We start from the raw sequence: 27,318 nt of genomic DNA on the forward strand, positions 1-27,318 counted from the left end.
AAGAAAGGAAAATTCATTTAAAGCATTAAATACACTCACCTCAGAGGAACACTGTCACAGCACAGGAGCTTATTGTAGACATCACGGCTGTGTCTCTCCCAGTGTGACCCTCCCTGAGTACTACCCCTCCCACAGTGTGACCCTCCCTCAGTGCCACCTCCCCCACAGTGTGACCCTCCCTCAGTGCCACCTCCCCCACAGTGTGACCCTCCCTCAGTACTGCTCCTTTTTATTAAGATAAACATTTACTAGCTAAAAGCACTGCAAAAGGACAACGTGTCAAAATACTATAACTTATATAGAAGAGAAGAAAACTAAGCAGCTACAGAACTACAGCAATAATGTTAACACCCGCTAAACGCACACGCAACGCTTCAGAAAAGGATCGCATTCATACCGTCCACGACACACGCTATCCCCTGAGGGGCCCAGCAAGCGTGGAACTCAACCAGGGTGCCCGCAGAGAACGCGCGCTCCCTCCCCAAGGACACCCGCGCACGCACGTAAGCACGGAAGACGGGCAGGCAGGCCGACCGGCCAGAACCCTCGGCCACCCGTCGCCATGTCCCGTGGATGGCCAGCTTGGCTGGGCCCAGCAGACCCACCAGGAGATCCCACGCGTGACCCGCTCCTCAGTACTGCCCCTCCCATATGTCCTCTAGTTTTAGACACCTCTGCTGTGAGGACATTCCCCATGATCTACCCTACCTCTGCCCCCTATAATTCTGCACACTTCTATCATGTCAGTCATGGCTGGTTTTTCTCAACCCCATTCTACTGCCTTCTCCCCATAACCCTTAACCCCCCTACCAATCATGAACCTATCAATCTCTGCCTTAAATACACCCAATGACGGTCTCCACAGCGGTCTGTGGCAACGAATTCCACAGATTCTCCACCCTCTGGCTGAAGAAATTCCTCCTCATCTGAGTTTTAAAGGGACATCCCTTTATTCTGAGGCTGTGCCCTCAGATCCTGGACTCTCCCACTGATGGAAACATCCTCTCCACATCCACTCTATCCAGGCCTTTCAGTATCCGGTAGGTTTCAATGAGATCCCCCTCATCCTTCTAAGCTCCAGCGAGTACAGGTCCACAGCTGTCAAATGCTCCTCATACATTAACCCTTTCATTCCCACAATCATTCTTGTGAACCTCCCCTGGACCCTCTCCAATGCACATCCTTAGATACAGGACCCAAAGCTGCTCACAATGTTCCAAACGTAGTCTGACCAACACTGTATAAAGCCTCAGCATTACATCCTTTCTTTTATATTCCAGTCCTCTCGAAATGAATGCCTTCCTCACTACCGACTCAACCTGCAAGTTAACCTTCAGGGAATCCTGCACTGGGACTCCCAAGTCCCTCTGCACCTCTGATTTCTGAATTTTCTCCATGTTTAGAAAATAGTCTACGTCTTTATTCCTTCTACCAAAGTGCATGACCGTACACTTCCCTATGCTGTGTTCCATCAGCCACTCTCCCGACCTGTCTGAGTCCTTCTGCAGACTCCCTGCCTCCGTGACACCGATTTGAAACCTTGGCCTCAATGCTGTCAGTTCCTTCATCCAGATAGTTTCCTGTGATAGTTTCCACTAGTGCCAGGCCAGGCGACAGCACAGTGACACAGCGGGCAGAGCCACTGCCTCACAGCTCCAGAGACCCGGGTTCAATCCCGACCTCTGGCGCTGTCTGTGTGGAGTTTGCATGTTCTCCCTGTGACCACGTGGGTTTCCCCCGGGTGCTCCGATTTCCGCCCACATCCCAAAGACGTGCGGGTCAATGGGTTAATTGGCTGCTGTAAATTGTCCCCAGTGTGTGGGTGGGGGTAAAATCTGGGGGCAGTTGATGGGAATGTGGGGAGAATGAAATGGGATCAGCGTAGGGTTGGTGTAAATGGGTGGGTAATGGTCGGCAGGGACTGGGTGGGCCGAAGGGCCTGTCCCACACTGTGTGACTCTGATGTCTCCATGCAGGCAGGCAATGTGAGAACAGATCTCAGCTTCCTTGTCAGGGCCTCTGCCATTCTGAGAAAGTTCCAACACTCGGGGCAGACACGTTTAGTTCAAACTGGGGCCACAGTATAGAGGCTGGTGGGACACAACCGCCTGTTCTCCATTTTAGGGCCAGGCTGGAGCACCACTGAGCATCCTTCCAATGGTTTAAATATGTGATAATGATCATTGTGCAGGGAACTACAGTCTCTGGGCTCAGAGATAAAGGCCGAGGCCGGCAAGGTGTTTATCATCAGAGTAGTTCAGCTAACCTTTGGTCAATGTTAGTGCGATTGTGATAAACGTTTCTCTGAAAGAAACCTGCCCATTTGAAGCATGTCACGGACTCACAGTGCAGACGAGGCCACTGAATGTGTCATCTCATTCCAGCACCATCAGACCTCTGTCAAAGGGGCAGTACTGAGGGAGGGCCACTGTGGGAGGGATGGTACTGAGGGAGGGGTGATACTGAGGGACTGTCACCCTGTGGGAGGGGAGGAACTGACGCAGCGGCGGGCGGCTGAGGGTACCGGCTGGTCTGCCTGCCTGCCCGTCTACCGCACGGGTGTGTTTAGAGAGGGAGCACGCGGTCTCCGCAGGCACCCTAGCCGAGTTCCGCATGGGCCCCTCAAGGGATCGCGTGTGTGGTGGACGGTACAAACGCGATTCTTATTTGAAGTGTGTGTTGCGTTAACGGGTGTAGTGTTGCCTGTGTGTTTCGTTAGTATTAGTTTGCATTCTCTACCGTAGTATGTCGTTGCTTAGTTTCTTTTTTGTATTAGATGTCGTGTATTGACATTGGTCGTCTTTTTGTAGTGCTTGTAGCGAATAAATGTTTATATTAAAAAAAAGGGGTGGAACTGAGGAAGGGTCCCACTGTTGGGGGGGCAGTACTGAGGGAGTGCTCTCTCCCCTTATTTTCTCTCTCTCTCTCTCTCCCTCCCTCCCCCTCCCACTTTGTCTCCCTCCCCACTCCCCCACCCCACTGCTGTGGTCCTGAATAACGACGGACTCTGCACTGACACAGCCTGACCTGCTGCTTCCCTGCAGCTCACAACTCACTACACACCTTTGTTTGTCTTTGATTGCCCAGGCGCCACATTAACCCACGAGAACCAATGGAGGCCAAGGCAAATGGCAAATCACCCCTCCCAAAAAACAACGTTCACTCAACCACGCTGGTGTTAGACAGCGACAGACCCCAGTACCGTACCCCGGTGTTAGACAGCGACAGGCCCCAGTACTGTACCCCGGTGTTATACAGCGACAGACCCGTCCCCACTGGTACCGTACCCCGGTGTTATACAGCGACAGACCCGTCCCCACTGGTACCATACCCCGGTGTTATACAGCGACAGACCCATCCACACTGGTACCGTACCCCGCTGTTATACAGCGACAGACCCCAGTACTGTACCCCGGTGTTATACAGCGACAGACCCATCCACACTGGTACCGTAGCCCAGTGTTATACAGTGACAGACCTGTCCCCACCAGTACTGTACCCCGGTGTTATACAGCGACAGACCCGTCCACACTGGTACCGTACCCCGGTGTTATACATCGACAGACCCGTCCCCACCGGTACCGTACCCCGGTGTTATACATCGACAGACCCGTCCCCACCAGTACTGTACCCCGGTGTTATACAGTGACAGACCCGTCCCCACCAGTACCGTACCCCGGTGTTATACAGCGACAGACCCGTCCCCACCGGTACTGTACCCCGGTGTTATACAGCGACAGGCCCGTCCCCACCGGTACTGTACCCCGGTGTTATACAGCGACAGACCCGTCCCCACCGGTACTGTACCCCAGTGTTAGACAGCGACAGACCCGTCCCCACCGGTACTGTACCCCAGTGTTAGACAGTGACAGACCCGTCCCCACCGGTACTGTACCCCAGTGTTAGACAGCGACAGACCTGTCCCCACCATATCTGAGCACGCACCAAAACTCACTGTTTGCACAATTCACAAGATTTATTGGAAAGGCTCCTCATGTCGCAACGACCTCAGATTACAGGGAAAGGTTGAACCAATGTCAAGGCAGTCCTCAGCCTCCTGCTGCCTGTCACTTAATTATCCACCGCTCTCTGTCTGACCCCCAGGACTGTTCCAACAAAGCCAACACTAGCTTCAGTGAGCAGCAATTCATCTAACTGGGCCCCTTACATCCTTCCGGAGTCAATGGTGAATTCACCAACTCCAGGTGTCCAGCTGTCCAATGTATCTGACACACAGACTTACCCTGAACTTACAATACAACAGAGAAAATAAGAGCAGGGGAGGCCATTCAGCCCTTCTAGACTGCTCTGTCATTCAACGTGACTGTCATTGATCCTCTAACTCAGCACCAATTTGCTGCCCTCTCCCCACCCTTTAATTCCCTGTGTGTCTGGAAATGTATCCGTCCCTCATACAGTCAGGGACTTGGCCTCTGCACCCTCTGGGCTAGAGAATTCCACAGGGACACCATCCACTGGTGAAGAATTTTCTCCACATCTCAGTCCTAAATGTCTCACCCCATCTCCTGAGATCAAAATTGACTTCGCTGGAAACGAGTTAGCTCAGCGGCTGTGGAGACAGAAAGAGGAAATGTTCCCGGCAGGGACACTTTGTGAGAAGTTCTGATGAGGTTACCCGCACCGGAAACGTTATGTCTTTTCTCCCACCAGCTCTTTCTGATTTTGTTTCAGATAGCCAGCATCCAGAGGTTTGATTTGATTTTCACCCCTCGTACCTCACTCCCACTATCCGAGGAGTCAGCCTGGGGAACTTTGGTCACACTCCCCCTGTGGCAGGAGATCTTCCCTCAGGGAAGGAGTTGGCCATCGCACAAAACACTCCATGTGTTGACTCACCAATGCCCCTGATAACTGCAGTAACAAACCACTGCTGAGGTCACACCTGGAGTGCCGTGTACAGTTTAGTTAACCTGTTATTGGAAAGACGTCATTAAGCTGGAAAGAATATTTTACAATATTGCTGCCAGGACTTGGGGGACTGAGTTACAGGGAGAGGTTGGACAGGCAGGGACTTTATTCCCTGGAGCGTAGGAGACTGAGGCAAGGCCCGATAGGGGTGTATAAAATCAGGAGGGGCACAGATAGGTGAATGCACTCAGTCTGTTTCTCAGGGTCGGGCAATCAAGAACTAGAGGGCACAGGTTTAAGGTGAAAGGGGAGAGATTTAAACGGGGTAACTTCTTCACACAGAGGGTGGTCAGTATATGGAACGAGCTGCCAGAGGAAGTGGGTGAGGCGGGGACAATAACAACATTTAAAAGACATTTGGACAGGTCCATGGATGGGAAGGGTTTAGAGGGATATGGACCAAATGCAGGCAGATGGAACTGGCTTAGATGGGCATCTTGGTCAGCATGGATGAGATGGGCTGAAGGGCCTGTTTCCATCATGACTCTAAAAGCCATCAACCTGTAACATTAACTCGGCTTTTCTCCCTCCACAGGTGCTGACTGACCTGCTGAGTGCTTTGATGTGTTCTGATCTTTCACTAAACAGACTGGGCTGTTCTCCTGTGAACAAGAGGAGCCCAGACCCACACGGGGTTTGTGAATGGAGTTTCACCAAGACGAGTGCGGTGGGTGGACATCTCACCGGGCTGGTGGTGCCAAACAGATTACCAAACCACAGCAACAGCCGGACACCAGCTTCCGAGGGAGATGACACAAGAGCAGAACAAGTCCGAGCAGGAGTATTTACTTACTGATTAGGAAAGAGGCCATTCAGCCCATTGGGTCCCAACTGAGTAATCCCATCAATCCCATTCCCCTTCCCTGCATCCCTGCAACATAATCCCCCCAGATCCCACCCCTCACCCGCACACTGGGGACAATTTACAGCGGCCACTTAACCCACCGACCCGCACTGCTCTAGGATGTGGGAGGAAACTGGAGCACCCGGGGGAAACCCACGCAGTCACAGGGAGAACGTGCAAACTCCACACAGACAGCGCCGGAGGTCGGGATTGAACCGGGGTCTCTGGAGCTGTGAAGCTTTGCTGACCTGCACACCATTCGGTACCCCCCAGACTGAAGTCTGTCCTCAGCCCAGTGTTCCTGCCTGTTTCCCAGGACCTCAGCTCCCTGAAGGACCAAGGATCTGTCTGCCTTGGGCTCAAATACAGTGACAGCTGCAGCCCCAATGGGCAGAGAACTGCCACCCATAGCAAGGACGCACAGTGGCACAGCAGGTATAGCCGCTGCCTCACAGCTCCAGAGACCCGGGTTCGATCCCAACCTCCAGCGCTGTCTGTGTGGAGTTTGCACGTTCTCCCTGTGACCGCGTGGGTTTCCCCCGGGTGCTCCAGTTTCCTCCCACATCCCAAAGACATAGGGGTCAGTGGATTAATTGGCCGCTGTAAATTGCCCTCAGTGTGTGGGTGAGGGGTAGAATCTGGGGGGAGTTGGTGGGAATGTGGGGAGAATGAAATGGGATCAGTGTAGGGTTGGTGTCAATGGGTGGGTGATGGTCGGCAGGGACTGGGTGGGCTGAAGGGCCTGTTCCTGTGCTGTGTGACTCTGTGTTTACTTCTACTGGGTGGGGTGGGTGGGGTGTAGGCTGAGTTTCTAGGTAAAGACATTCCTGCTTACCGGAGAGACCAGATCTCTGGACATAAGACAATCCCAACTAAATCCAATCAGAAATTCCCTCAGGCAGAGAGCAGTGGGAATGAGGGCCTGGCTCCCTTGGGGAGTGGGTGAGGTGTGGGGGGTGGCGTGGGGGCTAGAAGAACACAGGCGAAGGACTGAGGGACGGAGGGAAGTGGTGATGGTGGGGATGGAGAGGGGCTGGAGACCGGTTTGGATCAGAAACACCAGCACAGAGAAGAGGTGCCAAACGGCCTCCTCCTGTGCAGTGAGTTTGGGGATGATAGAAACTGTCAGCACAGGCTGAGGCCATTCAGCCCATCGTCAGTGTGCCAACACGTAGGGCAGACAGGAGAAGCTAGGTCTGTTTCCCCTGGGGTGGAAGCGACTGAGGGGGGAGCTGACAGAGGTGGACACAATGATAAGGGGCAGTGAGAGAGTGGACGGCAGGAAACCTACCCCCATGGCAGAGGTGACTAAAACCAGGACCATAGGCTGAGGGGTGAAGGGAAGGAGGGTCAGGGGGGATCTGCCCCAGAGGGGGGTTGGAATCTGGAACACACTCCCCAGGGGTGAAGGCAGAGAATCTCGCAACATTCGCCAAGTACCTGAACGAGCACACGAATCACCAAGGCAGAGAGGGGCACGGGCCAGGTGTTGGGGAAGGGGGTTGGTGTGGATGGGTTCTGGAGGGTCAGTATGAACGTGGTGGGCCGAAGGGCCTGTTCCTGAGCTGTGGGACTCGATGACAAATCATGGCCCCTAACCCCCACACACAGTGCCACATCCAGCTCCCGTGTAACTCTCGGGCTTGGTCTGGACGGGAAGGGTTAAAGCCAACCCTGCCTGCACCGTGCATGACCGCACCGTCGACCACACAGTCCGAGGGAGGAAGGGAGGGGAGGGGTGCGGGTAGCCAGACCACATTGCGGGTCAGGGGAAGCAGCCAGAGACACTCACCGTGTTTCCCATAATAGTCTTCTACCTCCCTCGTCATGTTGACAGCCCAGCTCTGCTCAGGCAGCTGGCAGCTGCCTCCCACTTCCTGAAACACAGCGAGCACGCACTGTGCAGGGACAAGTTAATGTTTAAACCCAGGGAGGGAGGCTGGAATGTTTGCTGATGAATGGGCTGGTATGGGCTTGTGGTCACCGCACTCTGCACTCTGAGTCCCTGCACTGTTTAAAGTACGAGGAGGCAATGTTTGTCCTGGACACTTCCAGATCCAAGGGACGGACGGACACACAAGAAAACTCAGAAGGTCAGGAGTTTGTTCCACCCTGCCTCAGCTCACTGGCCACAGAAACACTCACCCTGTGGTGAAAGTCCACCCACACACCCATCACCCACCCTCTGCACACTCAGTCCTGTGTCCGAAACTCAATCCCTCCCCCATACCCCACCCCTCAGTGCTCGCTGATCCTCACCAGATCCGGTCCCACTACACTTCGACTTGAAACCTTGTCCTTGTCCACCACCCCCTCCCCGTCTCTGTAACCCCCTCCGGACCCTACACCCCTTCCTGTGTCTGTGACCCCCTCCGGACCCTACACCCCTCCCTAACACCCTCCAACCCCTACACCCCTCCCCGTCTCTGTGACCCCCACCAGTCCCTACACCCCTCCCCGTCTCTGTAACCCCCTCCGGCCCCGACACCCCTCCCCGTCTCTGTAACCCCCTCCGGCCCCGACACCCCTCCCTGTGTCTGTGACCCCCCCCCCCCTCCAGCCCCTACACCCCTCCCTGTCTCTGTAACCCCCTCTGGCTCCTACACCCCTCCCCATCTCTGTAACCCCCACCGGCCCCTACACCCCTCCCCATCTCTGTAACCCCCACCGGCCCCTACACCCCTCCCTATCTCTGTAACCCCCTCTGGCCCCTACACCCCCCTGTCTCTGTGACCCCCACCAGTCCCTACACCCCTCACTGTCTCTGTAACCCCCTCCGGCCCCTACACCCCTCCCCGTCTCTGTAACCCCCTCCGGCCCCGACACCCCTCCCCGTCTCTGTAACCCCCTCCGGCCCCGACACCCCTCCCTGTGTCTGTGACCCCCCCCCTCCAGCCCCTACACCCCTCCCTGTCTCTGTAACCCCCTCTGGCTCCTACACCCCTCCCCATCTCTGTAACCCCCACCGGCCCCTACACCCCTCCCCATCTCTGTAACCCCCACCGGCCCCTACACCCCTCCCTATCTCTGTAACCCCCTCTGGCCCCTACACCCCCCCCCGTCTCTGTGACCCCCTCCAGCCCCTACACCCCTCCCTGTCTCTGTAACCCCCTCCGGCCCCTACACTCCTCCCCATCTCTGTAACCCCTTCTGGCCCCTACACCCCTCCCCGTCTCTGTGACCCCCCCCCCGGGCCCCTACACCCCTCCCTGTCTCTGTAACCCCCACCGGCCCCTACACTACTCAGACTGACACAGGATCCTGCCCTTTATACACAGAGGCACAGTGTAAGGAAGTGCTGACAGTTTACAAAACACTGGCCACAACCGGGCTATTGTATCCACACTCAAGGAAGGCTGGGAAAGCCTTGGAGGGGGTTTGGAAGGGGCTTAATGGAACGATGACGAGGCTGAGAGATGTTTGTTCTGTGTGGGAGTGGGAACAGAGGAATTTCTGAGGGAATCCGGGAGGAGTTTAAAAGCATGAAGAGTATAGACAGAGAGACTGTTGCCAGTGGCGGAGGGGTCAGGAATCCTGGGGTCAGAGACTGAAGGGGATTGGCAAAAGAACCAAAACATCCCTCAAGAGCAACTAGTGTTTTCCGGCGTCCGGGATCCACGGTCAAAGAGCGGCGGAGGGAGATTCGGAAAGGAACACAAGGACAGAGACTGCAGGCACTGGAATCTGCTGGAGAAACTCAGTGGGTCGAGCAGCGTCTGTGGGGCTGTGGGGGTGGGGGGGGGCGCGGGGGGGAAGGAATCGTCGACGTTTCGGGTCGAGACCCTGCATCAGGATTGATCCAGGATTCCAACCCGAAACATCGACAACTCCTTTCGCTCCATAGCTGCTGCTCGAGCCGCTGAGTTCTGGAAGGAACGGTTTAGTGGGGTTGTGGAGGCTGGGCGAGGGAGTGGGGTGGACAGGGCTTGTCTGACCTCGAGCCGGTATGGGTAGTATGGGCTGAATGGCCTCTGTCTGCTGGTCACTCAGTGTCTCAGGCAGTCCCACAGCTGTGGGATTGCCGGATCCCGGACTCTTTACTAACCAGGAATTCAATCCCACCACTGCAGCTGGGATACTGCAAATCGTAGGAATTTGAAAAACAACAATAATTTACCAGGGTGACCCAAAAACTACGACTCTGTTGTAAACTCCCATCTGGTAAATCAAAGTCCTGCAAGGGAGACACCAGCCACCTCACCCGGTCTGTGTCCACCCCCACTTCAACAGCCCAACACCAGTTACACCGTAACCACTGTGTTCAATGTGCCTCAGTTGATCTCAAAATGTGAACTGTGAATTCAGTTTTATTTTTGTTTGAACATAGAACATAGGACAGTACAGCACAGTCCCTTCTGCCTGCACAATATCCACATCCCTCCACTCTCTGCACATCCATGTGCCTAAGAGCCTCTTAAACCCCTCTATCATATCTGCCTCGACCACCACCCCCGGCAGTGCATTCCAGGCACCCACCACTCTCTGTGTAAAAAAAACCTGCCCCACACATCTCCTTTGAACTTTCCCCCTCTCACCTTAAATACATGCCCTCTGGTATTAGACATTTCAAACCTGGGGAAAAGATACCGGCTGTCTATCGATGCCTCTCATAATTTTATAAACCTCTATCAGGTCTCCCCTCAGCCTCTGCCTCTCCAGAGAAAACATAGAACATAGAACACTGCAGCACAGTACAGGCCCTTTGGCCCACAATGTTGTGCTGACATTTTATCCTGCTCTAAGATCTATCTAACCCTTCCCTCCCACACAGCCCCACATTTCTCTATCATTCATGTGTCTATCTAAGAGTCTCTTAAATGTCCCTAATGTATCTGCCCCCACAACCTCTGCCGGCAGTGCGTTCCACGCACCCACCACTCTCTGTGTAAAAAACTTACCTCTGACATCCCCCTTATACCTTCCTCCAATCACCTTAAAATTATGTCCCCTTTTGTTAGCCATTGTTGCCCTGGGAAAAAGTCTCTGACTGTCCACTCGATCTATGCCTCTTATCATCTTGTACACCTCTATCAAGTCACTTCTCATCCTCCTTCTTTCCTAAGAGAAAAGTCCCAGCTCACTCAACCTATCCTCATAAGACATGCTCTCCAGTCCAGGCAGCATCCTGGTAAATCTCCTCTGCACCCTCTCCAAAGCTTCCACATCCTTCCTATAATGAGGCGACCAGAACTGAACACAATACTCCAAGTGTGGTCTAACCAGAGTTCTATAGAGCTGCAACATCACCTCGCGGCTCTTGAACTCAATACCTTGACTAATGAAGGTCAGCACGCCATACGCCTTCTTAACAACCCTACCAACCTGTGCGGCAACGTTGAGGGATCTATGGACGCGGACCCCAAGATCCCTCTGTTCCTCCACACTGCTAAGAGTCCTGCCATTAACCCTGTTTTCTGCCTTCAAATTCAACCTTCCAAAGTGTATCACTTCACACTTATCCAGGTTGAACTCCATCTGCCACTTCTCAGCCCAGCCCTGCATCATATCAATGTCCTGTTGTAGCCTACAGCAACCTTCTACACTATCCACAACACCACCAACCTTCGTGTCATCTGCAAACTTACTAACCCACCCTTCCACATCCTCATCCAAGTCATTTATAAAAATCACAAAGAGCAGGGGTCCCAGACCAGATCCCTGCGGAACACCACTGGTCACCGACCTCCAGGCAGAATACGCTCCATCTACCACCACCCTCTGTCTTCTATGGGCGAGCCAATTCTGAATCCACACAGCCAAGTTTCCCTGGATCCCATGCCTCCTGACTTTCTGAATGAGCCTTCTATGAGGAACCTTATCAAATGCCTTACTAAAATCCATGTACACCACACCCACTGCTTGACCTTCATCAATGTGCAATGTGCAAACAACGCAAGTGTGTCCAACCTCTCCTTACAGCACATACCCTCTAAACCAGGCAGCATCCTGGAGAACCTGGGGCAGTACTGAAGGAGTGCTGCACTGCCAGAGGAGTAATATCATTCAAGTGAGGTGCTGGGGCCCTCATTGGACACCTCAGGAGGCCTCTGTGACTCCAAACACCAGTGATGTGAGGGATGCAGAGCTCCATCAGTGTCCTTGCTTGTAACTAAAAAGTAGAAGGTGTGGCTGCTGTCACAGTGCTGTGTGTGGGAGCTGGGAGACTACAGATTAGCCTCTGCCATTGCTACATTACAACACTGACAGGTCTCCGATAATTGCCATGCCAACTCAGCAGCTCAATAGCACATTCTGATGACAGGGAGACACGCAGTGTGGAAATACACCTCCCCTTCACCACTCAGTGCTGTGTCAGGGGTTGGTCAGTCACAGGGTGCGTTGAGATTTTGTTCTGTTCTCAAGTAAACATCGTCCGGAGATTTACAACTTGTAAAATGCACAGTTGACTTTGTTTGAACTCTTATTTAGTAAGTGGAGACCAAGGCCAGCATTTATTTCCCATCCCTAACTGCCCCATGAGAAGGTGGGGGTAAGCTGCCTCCTTGAACCACTGCAGTCCTTCTGGTGGTGCTGGTGGGGTGGGAGCTTCAGGGTTTGGACCCAGTGACGGTGAAGGAACGGTGATATATTTCCCAGTCAGGGTGGTGCGTGACTGGAGGGGAACCTGCAGGCGGTGGTGTTCCCCTGCAGCCACTGCCCTTGTCCTTGGTGGGAGAGGGGGTGGGTTTGGGAGGTGCTGTCGGAGTAGCCTGGGTGAGTAACTGCAGTGCGTTGTGTAGATGGTGCACACTGCAGCCACTGTGCGCCGGTGGTGAAGGGAGAGGGTGTGTAGTGTGGTGGACGGGGCACAATTGACTGGGCTGCTTCGTCACAACCTCTTAAAAGACAGAGATAACCCCCAACAACCTGTCACCGTTAACTGCCGTGAAGTCTCCATCCATCCCAAGAAGAATCTTTTGCCAGTTCTGACAAATAGTCCCAGACCTGGAACATTAACCGTTCCTTCCTCCACAGATGCTGCCTGACCTGCTGAGTTCTTCCAGTATTACCTGCTATTATTTCAGAATATTTTGTCTCTCAGTGGTCACGTGTCTGTGACGTGGGGAGGCAGGATCAGCAGAACAAAATTAACAGCAAAGGCTGTTGGGAGCAGACAGCTCTACACAGAGAGGCTGGGTGAACTTTGGAAAACTCAACCTCAAATCGTCAGGCTAATTGTTAACCTTAAATCCCAGAACATCGTTACTCATCAACAGAAGTTGTTCAGGATCAGGGGAAATGGCAGAGGCACAGAAATGTTTCAGTAAATTGGCAGAACCACCTCGAGGGGCTGAAGGACCTGCTCCAGCTGATCCGCGTTTGATGCAGGTGGAGAAAAAGACCTTTTCCTCGAAGATGGAAACGTAAATCCGGTCATTGATTATCAGAGTCCGGAAACAGATGGAATGAGACGCCCACTGTGCATTCCCACCTGATCCTGGTCTCTGTGTGTTTACTCAGGGGGCAGGGAGCAGCTGGGAACCTTCCTTCACCTCATCCAAACATCCTCAGTTCACTCTGGGCCAGTGTCCCCCCCGGTTTCCGTGTAGGTACCAGAGACTGTGTCACCTCCGGGGGTGGGTCCAGTGGGTCCCCTCCTGATCTACTGTGGGTGCACCTGGATCACCTGCCAACGCTCGACTATGACAGTCACCTTTGATCTACGACCGTCAAAGTGCCAATCACCTCTTTGATCCACTGTGGACACGTGATCAACTCCAATCCCATGCAGCGATCCAACTGATCTTGCCTCTGCTCTGATACCGTCTGTCCATTGCACTGAGTCGTGAACCACTCCTGATCCACCAATCACGGCTCTGTCCTTGACCAACAACTAGATCTGAGCTCCCCAGTGACACTCCCACCCATTGGCCAATGACTGATGGCCACCTTGTTTGGTTGCGATCATGAGGAGATGAGATGGAAGTGGGAGGGTTAAGAAAGGCTAGAGAGAAAAGAGGTCCCATTAGAGTCTGATTCAAGGACAGACTTAACATTTGACCAAAAGACAGGCAACAGAAGAAGACATTTTTTACGTGTAAAGGGGAGGTGATCAGGAACTGGTTGCCTGGAGGATTGGTGAAAACTGAGCTAATCCCAGCTTTCAAACGGGAGAAATAATTAGTAGGGTTCTGGGGAAAGTGACGATGGGAGAGACATACTAGGAACTGGCTGAATGGCCTGAGAGTGTCTGAGGTTTTGTGTCTTGGCAGAGAGCGTAAGGCATGTTGTGTGAGATTTAGTCATCCTCTCTCAGTGCTTGGCTTCGCTCACAGAGCAGATTCCGCGCTGTGCCTTGTGTTAGGGTGTGAATCCGCCCCCGGACCTTAGTCAACGGAGACAGCTGTCGCTTGGCTTCACCCACCACAGAGCGCAGGCAGCAAGTGTGGATTCAGGCTGAGTGACTGTGGATCCCCCACGGAACCGTCAGGGGAATGTCAACCTAGATCCCACTCCTGAAAGAAAGAATTCGCACTTCCAAAGCATGTTTCGCCAGCTCAGAATGTGCTGGAATACTCAAAGGCCAGTGAAGGAATTCAACAGCTCTAGAGTCCTGCAGCACCGAAACAGGCCCTTTGGCCCACTGTATGCCTACTGACTCTCCAGTACCCATCTCCCAGCACTTGGTCCGTATCCTTCTCTGCCTCGGTGGTCCAAGTGTTTGTTCATGTACTTAACCCCTCAAATCCACTTAAAACTCCTTCTTCTCACAAACTGATGCCCTCTTGTTTTTGATGCCCCTCCCATGGGGAAAGATTTTGACTATCTACCCTATCTATCCAGGGAAAACAAGCCCAGCCTGTCCACTCTCTCCCCATAACTGAAGTCCTCCAATCCAGGCAACACCCTGGTGAATCTCCTCTGCACCCTCTCTAGCACAACCATGTCCTTCCTACAGTGTGGTGACCAGAACTGCACACAGTGCTCCCAGTGCGGTCTGACTCAGTGTTTTGTACATTTACAAGATAACATCCCAACTCTTATATTCAATGCCCCAACCTACGTAGGCAGTGTGCCGTATTCTTCTTTCACCACTCTAGCTACCTGTGTTGCCACTTTCAGGGATGATAGACTTGGAGCCCTATGTCCTTCTGTTCATTAACATTCCATAACACCCAACCAGTTGCTGTATATGTCTGTCCCCTACTTGACTCCCCAAAACACATCACCTCACGGTTGTCAGGATTAAATTGCATCTGCCAACTTCCTGCCCAACTTTCCATCTGACCAAGATCCAGCTGTAGCCTCAGACACCCTTCCTCACTCTCCCAACACCACCACTCTCCCTCCTCGACCACTGCACAGTGCCTACAGTGCAGTCACACCCAGGTGACTCCGACAGCACCTCCCAAACTCACCCCCTCTCCCGCTAAGGGCAGCGGGTGCAGGGGAACACCACCACCTGCAGGTTCCCCTCCAAGTCACACACAATCCTGACTTGGAAATATTTGGGAAATCAAATAGGTGTAGGGCATATACACTGAATGGTAGGGCACAAAGGAATGTTGGTGAGATCTTGGGGTCCAAGTCCAGAGTTCCCTGAAAGTGGCAACACAGGTGGACAGGATGTGAAGAAGACGTATGACATGCTACCTTCATCGGTTTGGGCGTGGAATACAAGGGTTGGGATGTTAAGTTGCAACTTTACAAAACACTGGTTAGGCCTCAGTACTGCATGCAATTATGACCTTAAACCTGTGCCCTCTTGTTTTTGATATCCCTACCATGGGAACAAAGATTTTGACCGTCTACCCTGCCTACACCTCTCATAATCTGTCAGGCCTCCCCTCAGCCTCCTTCGCTCCAGGGAAATACATCGCTGTTCCTTCATCATCACTGGGGCTAAACCCTGGAGCTCCCTCCCCAACAGCACTGTGGGAGCTCCTTCAGAAGGAGGCAGCTAACTCCCGCCTCCTCAAAGGGCAGTTAGTCATAGAGTCATACAGCAGGGAAACAGGCCATCAGCCCATCTATGCTGACGAAGGTGTCTTCCGAAGCTAGTCCCATTTGCCTGCGTTTGGCCTGTATCCCTCTAACCCATTCCTATCCATGTTCCGGTCCTTGTAAACAACATAATTGTACCCGCCTCTAACTCTTCCTCTGGCAGCTCATTCCGTACACCCACCACCCTCTGGGTAAAAACTTGCCCCTCAGGTCCCCTTTAAATCTTTCCCCCCTCACCTTGAACCTGTGCCCTCTAGTTTTAGACAGACACAAAAAAGGGGATAATGCTGACCTGGTCATTGATACCCAGACCCAGCAAACAAACACACTTTACAAATCCCTATTCTACATCTTTTCACCAACTTCAGATAAATTACCACCACCCTTCAGCCCATCGAGTCCCTGCCAACCATTCACCACCCATTGACACCAACCCTACACTGATCCCATTTCATTCTCCCCACATTCCCATCAACTCCCCCCAGATTCTACCCCTCACCCACACACTGGGGACAATTTACAGCGGCCGATTAACCCACCGACCTGCATGTCTCTGGGATGTGGGAGGAAACCGGAGCACCCGGGGGAAACCCACACGGTCACAGGGAGAACGTGCAAACTGCACACAGACAGCGCCGGAGGTCGGGATAATGAACGTACTAGCTTTGGAGTGATTGTACAGAGGCTAACAGAGTTAAACTCTGAGGTCACACAGGGCAGAACCAGAAACACTGAGGATCCTCAACCACTCAGGCAGGTGTCTATGGAGGGAGAAACATTTCACGTCCATTCCCTTTCTGTTCTGATGAAAGGTCAAGGACCTGAAACATTATCTCTGTTTCTCTCAGCACAGACGCTGCCTGACCTGCTGAGTGTTTCCAGTATTTTAACACAGAACATAGAACACTACAGCACAGCACAGGCCCTTCGGCCCACAATGTTGTGCCAAAATTTCATCCTGCTCTAAGATCTATCTAACCCTTCCCTCCCACATAGACCCCTATTTTTTTTATCATTCATGTGTCTCTTAGGAGTCTCTTAAATGTCCCCAATGTATCTGCCCCCACCACCTCTGCCGGCAGTGCGTTCCACGCACCCACCACTCTCTGTGTAAAAAACTTACCTCTGACATTTCCCTTATACCTTCCTCCAATCACCTTAAAATTATGTCCCCTCGTGTTAGCCATTGTCGCCCTGGGAAAAGGTCTCTGACTGTCCACTCGATCTATGCCTCTTATCATCTTGTACACCTCTATCAAGTCACCTCTCATCCTCCTCCTCTCCAAAGAGAAAAGCCCCAGCTCACTCAACCTATCCTCACAAGACATGCTCTCCAATCCAGGCAACATCCTGGTAAATCTCCTCTGCACCCTCTCTAAAGCTTCCACATCCTTCCTATAATGAGGCAACCAGAACTGAACACAATACTCCAAGTGTGGTCTGACCAGAGTTCTACAGAGCTGCAACATCACCTCGCGGCTCAAACTCAATACCCCGACTAATAAAGGCCAACACACCATGTGCCTTCCTAACAACCCTATCGACCTGCGCAGCAACCTTGAGGGATCTATGGACATGGGCCCCAAGATCCCTCTGTTCCTCCACACTGCTAAGAGTCCTGCCATTAACCTTGAATATCAACATGAACCTTCCTGGTTTTATTTCAGAGGGCTAGAATCCAGGGGGTTGAGTGGTGAATTAACTGGGATGTTCTAATTGGTCAAAGCTGCTCATACATCCACCAATCAGCAACAGCTGGCAGGGTCTGGAGCCTGCGAGTGCAGTGGGTTATTGACCACAATGATCAACAACAGATGCTGTTTATACCTGGAACCTAATGACTGTGCTTCCACCAATCGCCCTGCCCCGCCTCCAGCCCAGGCTCCGAACACAACCCTTCCCGAGGCAGCTGGCCAGGACTGGAGTATATACCCAGCAGTTCATGACAACAACTCGTCCCAAAGCACCAGCCAGCCGGTGAAGGACTCTGAAACCTCTGAACAGTTGGAGACAGCCAATTTGTACACAGCAATATCCCACAGAGAGGGTGATGCAACAGTCATAGAGCCATAGAGCAGTACAGCAGGGATACAGGCCCTTCCGCCCAACCAGTCCATGCCAACCACAGGGCCCACTCAACTAGTCCCAATTTCCTGCATTCGACCCATATCCCTCCAAGCCCCGCCCCTCCATGTACCTATCCAAGTGCTTCTTAAATGATCCTGTTGTACCTGCCTCACCCACTTCCTCTGGCAGCTCGTTCCACACACTCACCGCCCTCTGTGTGAAAAAGTTGCCCCTCAGGCCCCTTTCAAATCTTTCCCCTCTCACCCTAAACCTATGCCCCCTAGTTTTGGACTCCCCTACCCTGGGGAAAAGACTGTTACCGTCCACCTTATCTATGCCTCTCATTATTTTATAAACCTCTATAAGGTCGCCCCTCATTCTCCTACGTTCCAAGGAATAAAGACCCAGCCTGGTCAACCTCTCCCTATAACTCAGGCCCTCGAGTCCTGGCAACATCCTCGTAAATCTCCTCTGCACTCTTTCCAGTTTAACCACGTCTTTCCTATAACAGGGCGACCAGAACTGTCCACAGTGCTCCAAGTGCGGCCTCACCAACGACTTATACAACTGCAACATAATGTCCCTACTGCTGTACTCGGTGCCCTGACTGATGAAGGCCAGTGTGCTAAACACCTTTTTCACCACCCTGTCTACCTGTGACGCCACTTTCAACAAACTATGCACTTGTACACCTGTGTCCCTCTGTTCCATTACACTCCCTAGTGCCCTACCATTCACAGTACAAGTCCTACACTGGCTTGACTTTCCAAAATGCATCACCTCACACTTCTCTGTGTTGAAATCCATTTGCCACTCCTCGGCCCACTTCCCGAACTGATCACGATCCCCCTGTGACCTACAATAACCTTCTTCACTATCAACAACACCTCCTAATTTCATGTCATCCACAAACTTACTGATCAAGCCTGTGCATTCGCATCCACATCAAACCCCACACACCATCCACCAACAGCCTGACACGGACACTCCCACCTTTCGACATGTCGTTCCGACGCAGACCCCTGGCTGATCCAGTCAGTCCCACAACTCAGAGTGATGGAGTGAATCGGCAGACGTTTCCGTGACTCAGCTGCTCACACTGGATCAGTCACATCCCAGCAGTTATGAGGAAGGAAGAGGATTTGTGTAACCACAGCACAACAACCAGCACAGTTACACAACAGGCAGGGCAGTTGCCTCACAGCTCCAGAGACCCAAGTTTGATCCCGACCTCCGGCGCTGTCTGTGTGGAGTTTGCACGTTCTCCCTGTGACCGCGGGGGTTTCCCCCGGATGCTCCGGTTTCCTCCCACATCCCAGAGACGTGCAGGTCGGTGGGTTAATTGGCCGCTGTAAATTGCCCCCAGTGTGTGGGTGAGGGGTAGAATCTGGGGGGAGTTGACGGGAATGTGGGGAGAATGAAATGGGATCAGTGTAGGGTTGGTGTCAATGGGTGGGTGATGGTCGGCACGGACTGGGTGAACTCTCTGACCCTAAAAACTCCATTCCTCCAGCACCAGAATATGCCAAAGCATCTGACAAACTCTCCATGGAACACGGACAATGGCCAGCAATGGTTCATCCAGTCCCTCGTCTTCACAGCTGCTCCACTCACCCCTGGTTAACATGGTCCTGTGAATTGTCAAGTCTGACAGTTCCATTCGAGCACCGGGGGGGGTCATGGATGGAGCATATCTGATTTTTCGGAAGATTTTTCAGTGCCACACCTAAGCTTCACTCGCAAGGTTGGGACGCATGGAGCTGGGGGAACTGTCGGAAACAGAGGAAGCTGTGAAGGAGGATCCGTTGTTGGACACCAGGCTGTTACCAGTGGGTGGCCCAGAGATTAATGCCAGGGCCTCTGCCATTTACAACCTACTGTCAGGCTGTTGTTCATCAACTGCAGCTCAGCGTTCAGCACTATCATCACCTCCAAACATCAGCAAGCTCCCAGCCCTGGGCCTCTCTACCTCCCTCTACAACTGAATCCTCAACTTCCTCATCAGTAGACCTCGATCAGTGAGGATCAGTAACAGCATCTCCTCCTCGCTGACCATCAACAGGCGCACCTCAGGGCTGCGTGCTTCACCCCTTCTCGACCGTGTCTACATCCACAACTGTGTGGCTAAGCACAGCTGCGATACAATCTATAAATGCGCTAACCAGGCCACTGTTGTTGGCCAGACCACAGGTGGTGATGAGTCAGCGTACAGGAGTGAGGTAGAACATCTGATTAAGTGATGCCACAACAGCAACCTCACACTCAACAGCAACAAAACCAAGGAGCTAGTCGTTGACTTCAGAAAGGGGAAGTCGGGGACTACGTGCCAGTTCTCACTGGTGGACCAGCGGTGGAGAGTGTCAGCAGCTTCAGCTTCCTGGGATTAACACCTCAGTGTTGAAGAGCAGAGAGACTTTGGGGTGCAAGTCCATTGCTCATTGAAAGTGGCTACACAGGTAGACAGTGTGGTGAAGAAGGCTTATGGAATGCTTGCTTTATTAATCGAGGTATTAAGTACAGGAGTCAAGAAGTCATGTTGCATCTCTATAGAACTCTGGTTAGGCTGCATTTAGAGTATTGCATGCAATTCTGGTCACCTCACTATAGGAAGGATGTCGAGGCTTTAGAGAGGGTGCAGAGGAGGTTTACCAGGATGCTGCCTGGATTAGAGGGCATGTGCTATCAGGAGAGGCTGGACAAACTTGGGTTCTTTTCTCTGGAGCAGCAGAGGCTGAGGGGTGATCTGTTGGAAGTGTATAAAATTATGAGGGGCATAGATAGGGCGGACAAGCAATATCTTTTTCCCATTACTGAGCGATCCAATACCAGAGGACATGCATTTAAGGTGAGAGGGGGTAGGTTCAGAAGAGACGTGAGGGGTAAGTTTTTTATTGAGAGTGGTGGATGACTGGAATGCATTGTCTGATAGGGTGGTGGAGGGAAATTCATTGGGGGCTTTGAAGAGGGGCTTGGATGGGCACATGAATGAGAGGAAAATGGAGGGATATGGGCCTTCTGTAGGTAGGAGCTATTAGCTATGTCGGCACAACATTGTGGGCCGAAGGGTCTGTTCTGTGCTGTACTCTTCTATGTTCCTCTTCTGTGCCAGTTCCCATCGCCCTCAGTTCCCGGATCTTTCAAACATTTACCTCCCTCCTCTTTAAATCCCCCCAGTGATCCAGTCTCCACACCCTCTGGGGCAGAGAATCCTACAGGTTGCCCTCCCTCTGTGAGAAGAAGTCCCTACGCACCTCAGGTTTTAAATGTCCGCCCCCTAATCCTGTAACTGTGTCCCCTTGTTCGATACTCTCCCACTGGTGGAATCTCCACATCTCCCCTGTCCTGTCCCTCAGGGTCTGAGATGTTTCAGTGAGGTCTCCCTCGTTCTGCTAAATTCCAGAGAATACAGGTCCAACTTCTTTAGCTGCTGGTGATAGGACAACCCTCCCATCAAAGGAATTAGCCTGGGGGATCTGCCTTGGACTGCCTCCAATACCAGTACATAGTCTCTCACGTAACTGCATCAGAACTGTGCACAGTACTCCAGGTGCGGCCTCACCAGCTGCAAGGAGACTTCCCTATTTCTGAACTGCAACCTCCACTTGCATCTGAAGGGTTGAACCCTCAGCCTGAGGAGATATTTCTTCACAATGAATTTTTTCCCAGGGTCTTTGTATTTGAATACAAGTACTTCTGAAGTCTTTGAGTTCTCTCCTGCAGAGCTGGTGGGCGATCAGACCCTGATCACGTGCAGTGACAGGTTGATGGTAGTTGGACACAGGTCATGAGGACTCGGCAGGGACGTGGGGCACAAGAGGCTTCAACCCATCGAGTGGAGATGTTTCTCCTCCTCGGGCTGAATGTTCAACCTTTTATTGCAGGGCAGTTAGAGGTTAGAAATAGGGGAGTATTGTGGCAGCTGTACAGGGTGTTGGTGAGGTCACACCTGGAATACTGTGCACCGCTTTGGTTCCCTTATTTCGGAAAGAATTGGAGGCAGTGTATGGGGTCTGGGGCTGGGGCTGGTCTCGGGGAACAGTCAAGCAGGATGAAGTGGAACCTCCATAAAGCAGAGTAGACCCCAGCTGGGCCCACACTCAGGAAGCATGTGGAGGACAGGATGTGCAGCACACTGGCACTTTCTAACAAAATATCATTGCAGCAAGTTGCAAACTCACAATTACCCAAAAGCATTTTCATTTACAGAATCGTCCCGTCGAATATTGTTCTTAAACTTGAAGCTGCGGGGCATCGCTACCTGCTGTAGCACCTCATGACCCCACTGGAGAAGATGGCAGAGAAGTTCACAGCAGAGAAGGTGCAGAGGAGAGTGAATGGAGTGGTCCCAAGTCACATTTTATTGAGTAATTAAGGAGGTGTGTCCAGTGACAGAAGGGTGGGCTGCAGAGGACACAGAGTGAACAGCTCAGGCAGAAGGACCTGGGGGGAGAGGTGGAGGACGTTCCCCACACTGAGCTAGAACACAGAACATAGCACAGGAACATCACGTCTGGTCCACCATGTCTGTGCCGACCATGATGCCAATCCAGACTGATCCTATCTGCCTGCACATGGTCTGTATCCCTCCATCCCCTGCCTGTTCACATGTCTGTCTACATGCCTCTCAAACACCACTATCATATCTTCTTCCACCCCCTAGCAGCCGGTTCCAGGCACCCACCACCCTCTGTGTAAAAAACTTGCCTCATGAATCTGCTTTAAACTTCCCCTCTCACCTTAAACCTGTACCCTCTAGTATTTGACATTTCCACCCTGGGAATAGACTCTGACTGTCTATCCTGTCCCTGCCTCTACCCCTCCAGGCCTCCCCTCAGCCTCTACCCCTCCAGGCCTCCCCTCAGCCTCTACCCCTCCAGGCCTCCCCTCAGCCTCTACCACTCCAGGCCTCCCCTCAGCCTCTACCCCTCCAGGCCTCCCCTCAGCCTCTACCCCTCCAGAGAAAACAACCCATGTTTTTCCAACCTCTCCTTATAGATCATGCTTCCTGGTGAACCTCTTCTGCATCCTCCCCATGGCTCTGCATCCTTCCTGTAATGGGGTGACCAGAACTGCACACAGTTCTCTAAGTGCAGCCTGACTAAAGTTTTATACGGCCACATGACTTCCTGACGTTTATACTCAATGCCCCGTATGCCTTCTTTACCGCCCTATCCACTTGTGTTACCACTTTCAGGGAGCTATGGATTTGCACCCCAAGATCCCACTGTACATCGATGCTGTTGAGGGTCCTACCATTTACTACAAATTTTCCTCTTGCATTTGACCTCCTGAAGTGCAACACCTCACACTTGTCCGGATTAAACTGCATCTGCCATTTCTCAGCCCACATTTCCAACTGGTCTGTACCCTGTTGGATCCTTTGACAACCTTCCTCACCGTCCACAACACTGCCAATTTTTGTGGCATCTGCAAATATACTAATCAGCCCAGCTACATTTACATATATCCCAAACAACAGAGGTCCCAACACCGATCCCTGCAGAACACCACTGGTCACGGACCTCCAGCCAGAACACCCCTCCACCACCACCCTTCTGTGGCAAAGCCAGTTTTGACTTGCAGGCTGCCCCCAGAACACTCAACGCAAAAAGATGCATTTCACTGTGTGTTTTGATGTACATGTGACTAATAAAGAGATCTTGTCTTAATTACCAAGTCTCTGTGGTTCCCATGTGCCTTAATCTTCTGGATCAGCCGACCATGAGGAACCTTAGAGTCATACAGCATGGAAACAGGTCCTTCGGCCCAACTCGTCCATGCCAACTGTGTTGCCCAGTGAGCTAGTCCCATCTGCCCGCGTTTGGCCCACAGCCCTCTAAACCACTCCTATCCATGGACTTATCTAGATGACTTTTAAACGTTGCTGATGTGCCCACCTCAACCACTGTTTCTGGCAGCTCATTCCAAATACGCACCACCCTTTGCGTGAAGAAACTGCCCCTGATGTCCCTTTTAAATCTCTCGCCTCTGACCTTAAACTGATGCACTCTTGTCATTAGCTCCCCCTCCCTGGGAAAAGACTGTGTGTTTTCATCCAGTCCCTGCCCCTCAGGATCCGATGAACCTTGTCGAAAGCCCATGTATACAACATCCACCGCCTTACCCTCCTGACTCATCTTCATCACCTCCTCAAAAAACTAAATCAACTTTATCAGACATGACCTCCCCTGAACAAAGCCATGCTGACAATCCCAAATAAGTCCATGCTGTTCCAGATGTTAGGAAATCCTGTCTCTAAGAATCTTTCCAACAATTTCCCTGCCACTGATGGAAGGGTCACCAGCTCATCACTTTCTGCTTTGTCCCTACTGCCTTTCTTAAACAAAGGAACATTATTCTCCAGTCCTCTGGGACCTCGTCTGCGGCTGAAGAGGACACAAAGATCCCTGTCAAGGCCCCAGCAGTCTCCTCTCTTACCTCCCTCCATAACCTGGGATGGATCCCTTCAGGCCCCTGGGATTTATCCACCTTAATGTTCTTCAAGAGCCCCAACACCTCCTCCTTTAGATATCAACATCCCCCTCGCTGATCTCACCGTCCTCCCCATCCTTCTCTGTGGTGAATTCCGATGTGAAGCACTGGTTCCAAACCCTGCCCACACCCTCTGGCTCCAGGCAGAAATCCCCTCCTGTGTCCTGGAGTGGTCCTTCCCTCTCCCCACTGACCCTCTTGTTTTTAATGTATGTATAAAATGCCTTGGGATTCTCCTCAGTCCCACTGACCACGGACATTCCACGGCCCATTTAACCTCCTGATTCCCTGTGTAAGCTCTCTCCTGCTTCCTTTAGATTCCTCAAGGGCCCTGTCCGATTTCAGATTCCTTGTTCATTTTCACTAAATTTCCAACATCTCTCAACATCCAGGGTTCCCGAACCTTGCCATCCTCGTCTTTTTCCCTCACAGGAACATGTTGGTTCTGAATTCTGACCAGCCGGCCTTTGAACAACTCCCACGTCAGAGGTGGACTTACCCAATAACAGCCGCTCCCAATCTACTCTCCCCAGCCCTGCCTAATACGTTCTCATTAGCCTTTCCCTAGTTCAGTACTTTCCCTGATGACCAGCCTTATCCTTGTCCTGAACTATCTGAAAACTTGTAGAGATATGATCACTGTTCCCACATACTAAGTGGCTGGGATCTGGGACTGACTGCCTGAAAGATGCAATGGAACGTGGGAAGGGAATTTGCGAGATACTGAGAAATGTGGAGAGGTGGTGCAGTGAGCCACTGCTTCACAGCTCCAGAGACCCGGGTTCGATCCTGACCTCCGGCGCTGTCTGCGTGGAGTTTGCACGTTCTCCCTGTGACCATGTGGGTTTCCCCCGGGTGCTCCAGTTTCCTCCCACATCCCAAAGACGTGCGGGTCAGTGGGTTAATTGGCCGCTGTAAATTGTCCCCGGTGTGTGGCTGGGGGGGGGGGGGGGGCGGGGGTAGAATCTGGGGGGAGTTGATGGGAATGTGGGGAGAATGAAATGGGATCAGTGTAGGGTTGGTGTAAATAGGTGGGTGATGGTCAGCACAGACTTGGTGGGCCGAAGGGCCCCTTTCTATTCTCTAAGACATGAAGCTGTAGATCCCTGGGCAAGCCTCTCTCCCTCTCCCCCTCACTCACCCACTCTACCTCTTGTACCTATGCTTCCATCCACCTGGAGGACCTATTACCAGAGTGATTATCCTTTGGAGTGAAGGGTTCATCAGACAGGGCGTGACACTGTTAATGATCACCCGCTTCCATAAACCTTTAGTGCTTTCCAAGAGAGGAAGCAATGCGCTATAAAAATGCAAATTAATCTTGTTCTGCATAAAATTACATACAACTATCCAAGGGAAAGAACATTATTCTCTGTATTAATCAGCATAAGGAATGCAAATTTTATTCCTTAGTTTCTCTTGGGAACCAAAATGTAATGATACCAATAAGTTGCAGCCGGAAGTGTTTGTCCAGCCACTAATGAGCTCAGTTGTAAGCGTCACTAACTCGCTGAAGAACATCAGAGTTGCCCTGGGTACAAGGCACTCTCTTGTCGGCCCACTGTTGTGGGTGTAGGATACAGATCTTTTGACAGCGCGGGAGGCAGAGGGTCACAGATCACAGGTCCCAGTCACACACTAGTTCAGCACGTCAATCTATGGTGGTGGCCAGCACAGTACTGAGGGAGGGGCACACTGTAGGAGGGGTGGTAATGAGGGAGAGTCACACTGAGGGAGGGGTGGTAGTGAGGGATTGCCACACTGTTGGGTTTGCACCACTTTGGTTCCCCATGTTAACCTTGACCCCCACAGCGCTACCTCGGGTGAATTTGAAAGATCCCATGACCTTATTTCACCAATTGCTTCTTCTGCCAAGGTCACCAGATGATGAGGTCACTGGTCTTTCTGGGATCGTGCTGTGCACACATATGCAGCTGTGTCTCCTACATCACAACATTAGCATTACTTCAGAAATCATCCAACAGCCATGAAGCTGTTGGAAACATTCTGCAGAAATCCAAATCAGTTCCTTTTCTGTTTCTGCCTTCCCCTGGAGGGCAGGATCAATCTTCCGCTGAGGGAACAAAGCCATAACTCTCACCTGAACTCTCTCCGTTCCAGCTCCAGCTTCAGTGTCATCCCACTGACTGATGCTCTCTCCCGGTAGTGGGTTTAATTGGATTCATCCCAAAAGCTGGGCCAATTCCCTCTGAGATACCTCCAGTACCTGCAGTGACTGCATTGCCAATCTATGTGCCTTGGAAGAGTATTTAAACACCACCGTTTCCCCGATGAGTCCATGTGTCTGTGTTTTAACAGCTGAGTGTGTTATAAACCTTCTCCCAAGCTGTGTGTTACTTTGGGACAAGTTGTTGTAGCATGATAGAACATGGCCCTTTCCCAGTGGGACATATGTTGCCCACACACCCTCCAAGTATGCAAGAAAGGAAAGATAATTTCCAGGGCACTTCCCAAGAGGAAGAACCGTGCACAGTATTCAACAGCATTCCTTAAAAATGTCTTTTATTTCAACATGTTTTGTTTGTTACTTTTAAAAATACTGAAATCCGGGATTGGAAAATCCCTTGAACTGTCCTACAAAGCACAACCCTGTTCAGGAAGAGAGCTGGCTCCAAGGGCTGAGTTACAAAAGAGGGACTTGTGTTCTGAGCTCTCTCTCCAACCTCCCCTTAACCCTCCCTACTCTAAGCAGAACAGACCTGCATCTCCCCACACGGATAAAGTTCTTTCTCCCTGGAATAAGAACAGGCGGCATCTGTGGAGAGGGAAACAGCCGTTTCAGGTCTGAGGACTCTTCGTCAACACACCTTCTCTGAACATGAAACGGTAACTGCTTCTCTCTCCACAGACGCTGCCTGACCTGCTGAGCGTTTCCAGCACTTTCTGTTTTTGTTTCAGGTTTCCAGCTTTTGCAGCTTTTTCTCGTTTGGTTCCCGTCAACCTTGCAGTAAGATCAGAACTACATTGTACTGGAGTAGAGGAACTGAGGAGACTGAGGACTGAGGCATTTGGCAGGCTGG

At 52.0% G+C, this 27,318-nt stretch overlaps 1 protein-coding gene across 10 annotated transcripts in view; it reads right to left on the reverse strand.

Moving 5' to 3' along the window:
- Positions 1–27,318, reverse strand: part of slc44a5b (solute carrier family 44 member 5b) — a 135,374-nt gene that overhangs the window by 72,601 nt on the left and 35,455 nt on the right. For 6 of the 10 annotated variants that reach the window (XM_052011897.1, XM_052011894.1, XM_052011899.1 and 3 more), the window contains exon 1: positions 7,566–7,639. The exons of 3 other annotated variants lie outside the window; for them this stretch is intronic. In XM_052011897.1, the coding sequence (XP_051867857.1) occupies positions 7,566–7,602 (37 nt within the window). In that variant the 5' untranslated portion in view covers positions 7,603–7,639. Of the gene's footprint in view, positions 1–7,565; positions 7,640–18,778; positions 18,881–27,318 lie in introns of those variants that run through there. One more of the 10 variants, XM_052011891.1, reaches the window with a different exon arrangement.

The sequence above is a fragment of the Pristis pectinata genome, chromosome 3 (assembly GCF_009764475.1).
Source record: "Pristis pectinata isolate sPriPec2 chromosome 3, sPriPec2.1.pri, whole genome shotgun sequence".
Classification (NCBI taxonomy): Eukaryota; Metazoa; Chordata; class Chondrichthyes; order Rhinopristiformes; family Pristidae; genus Pristis; species Pristis pectinata.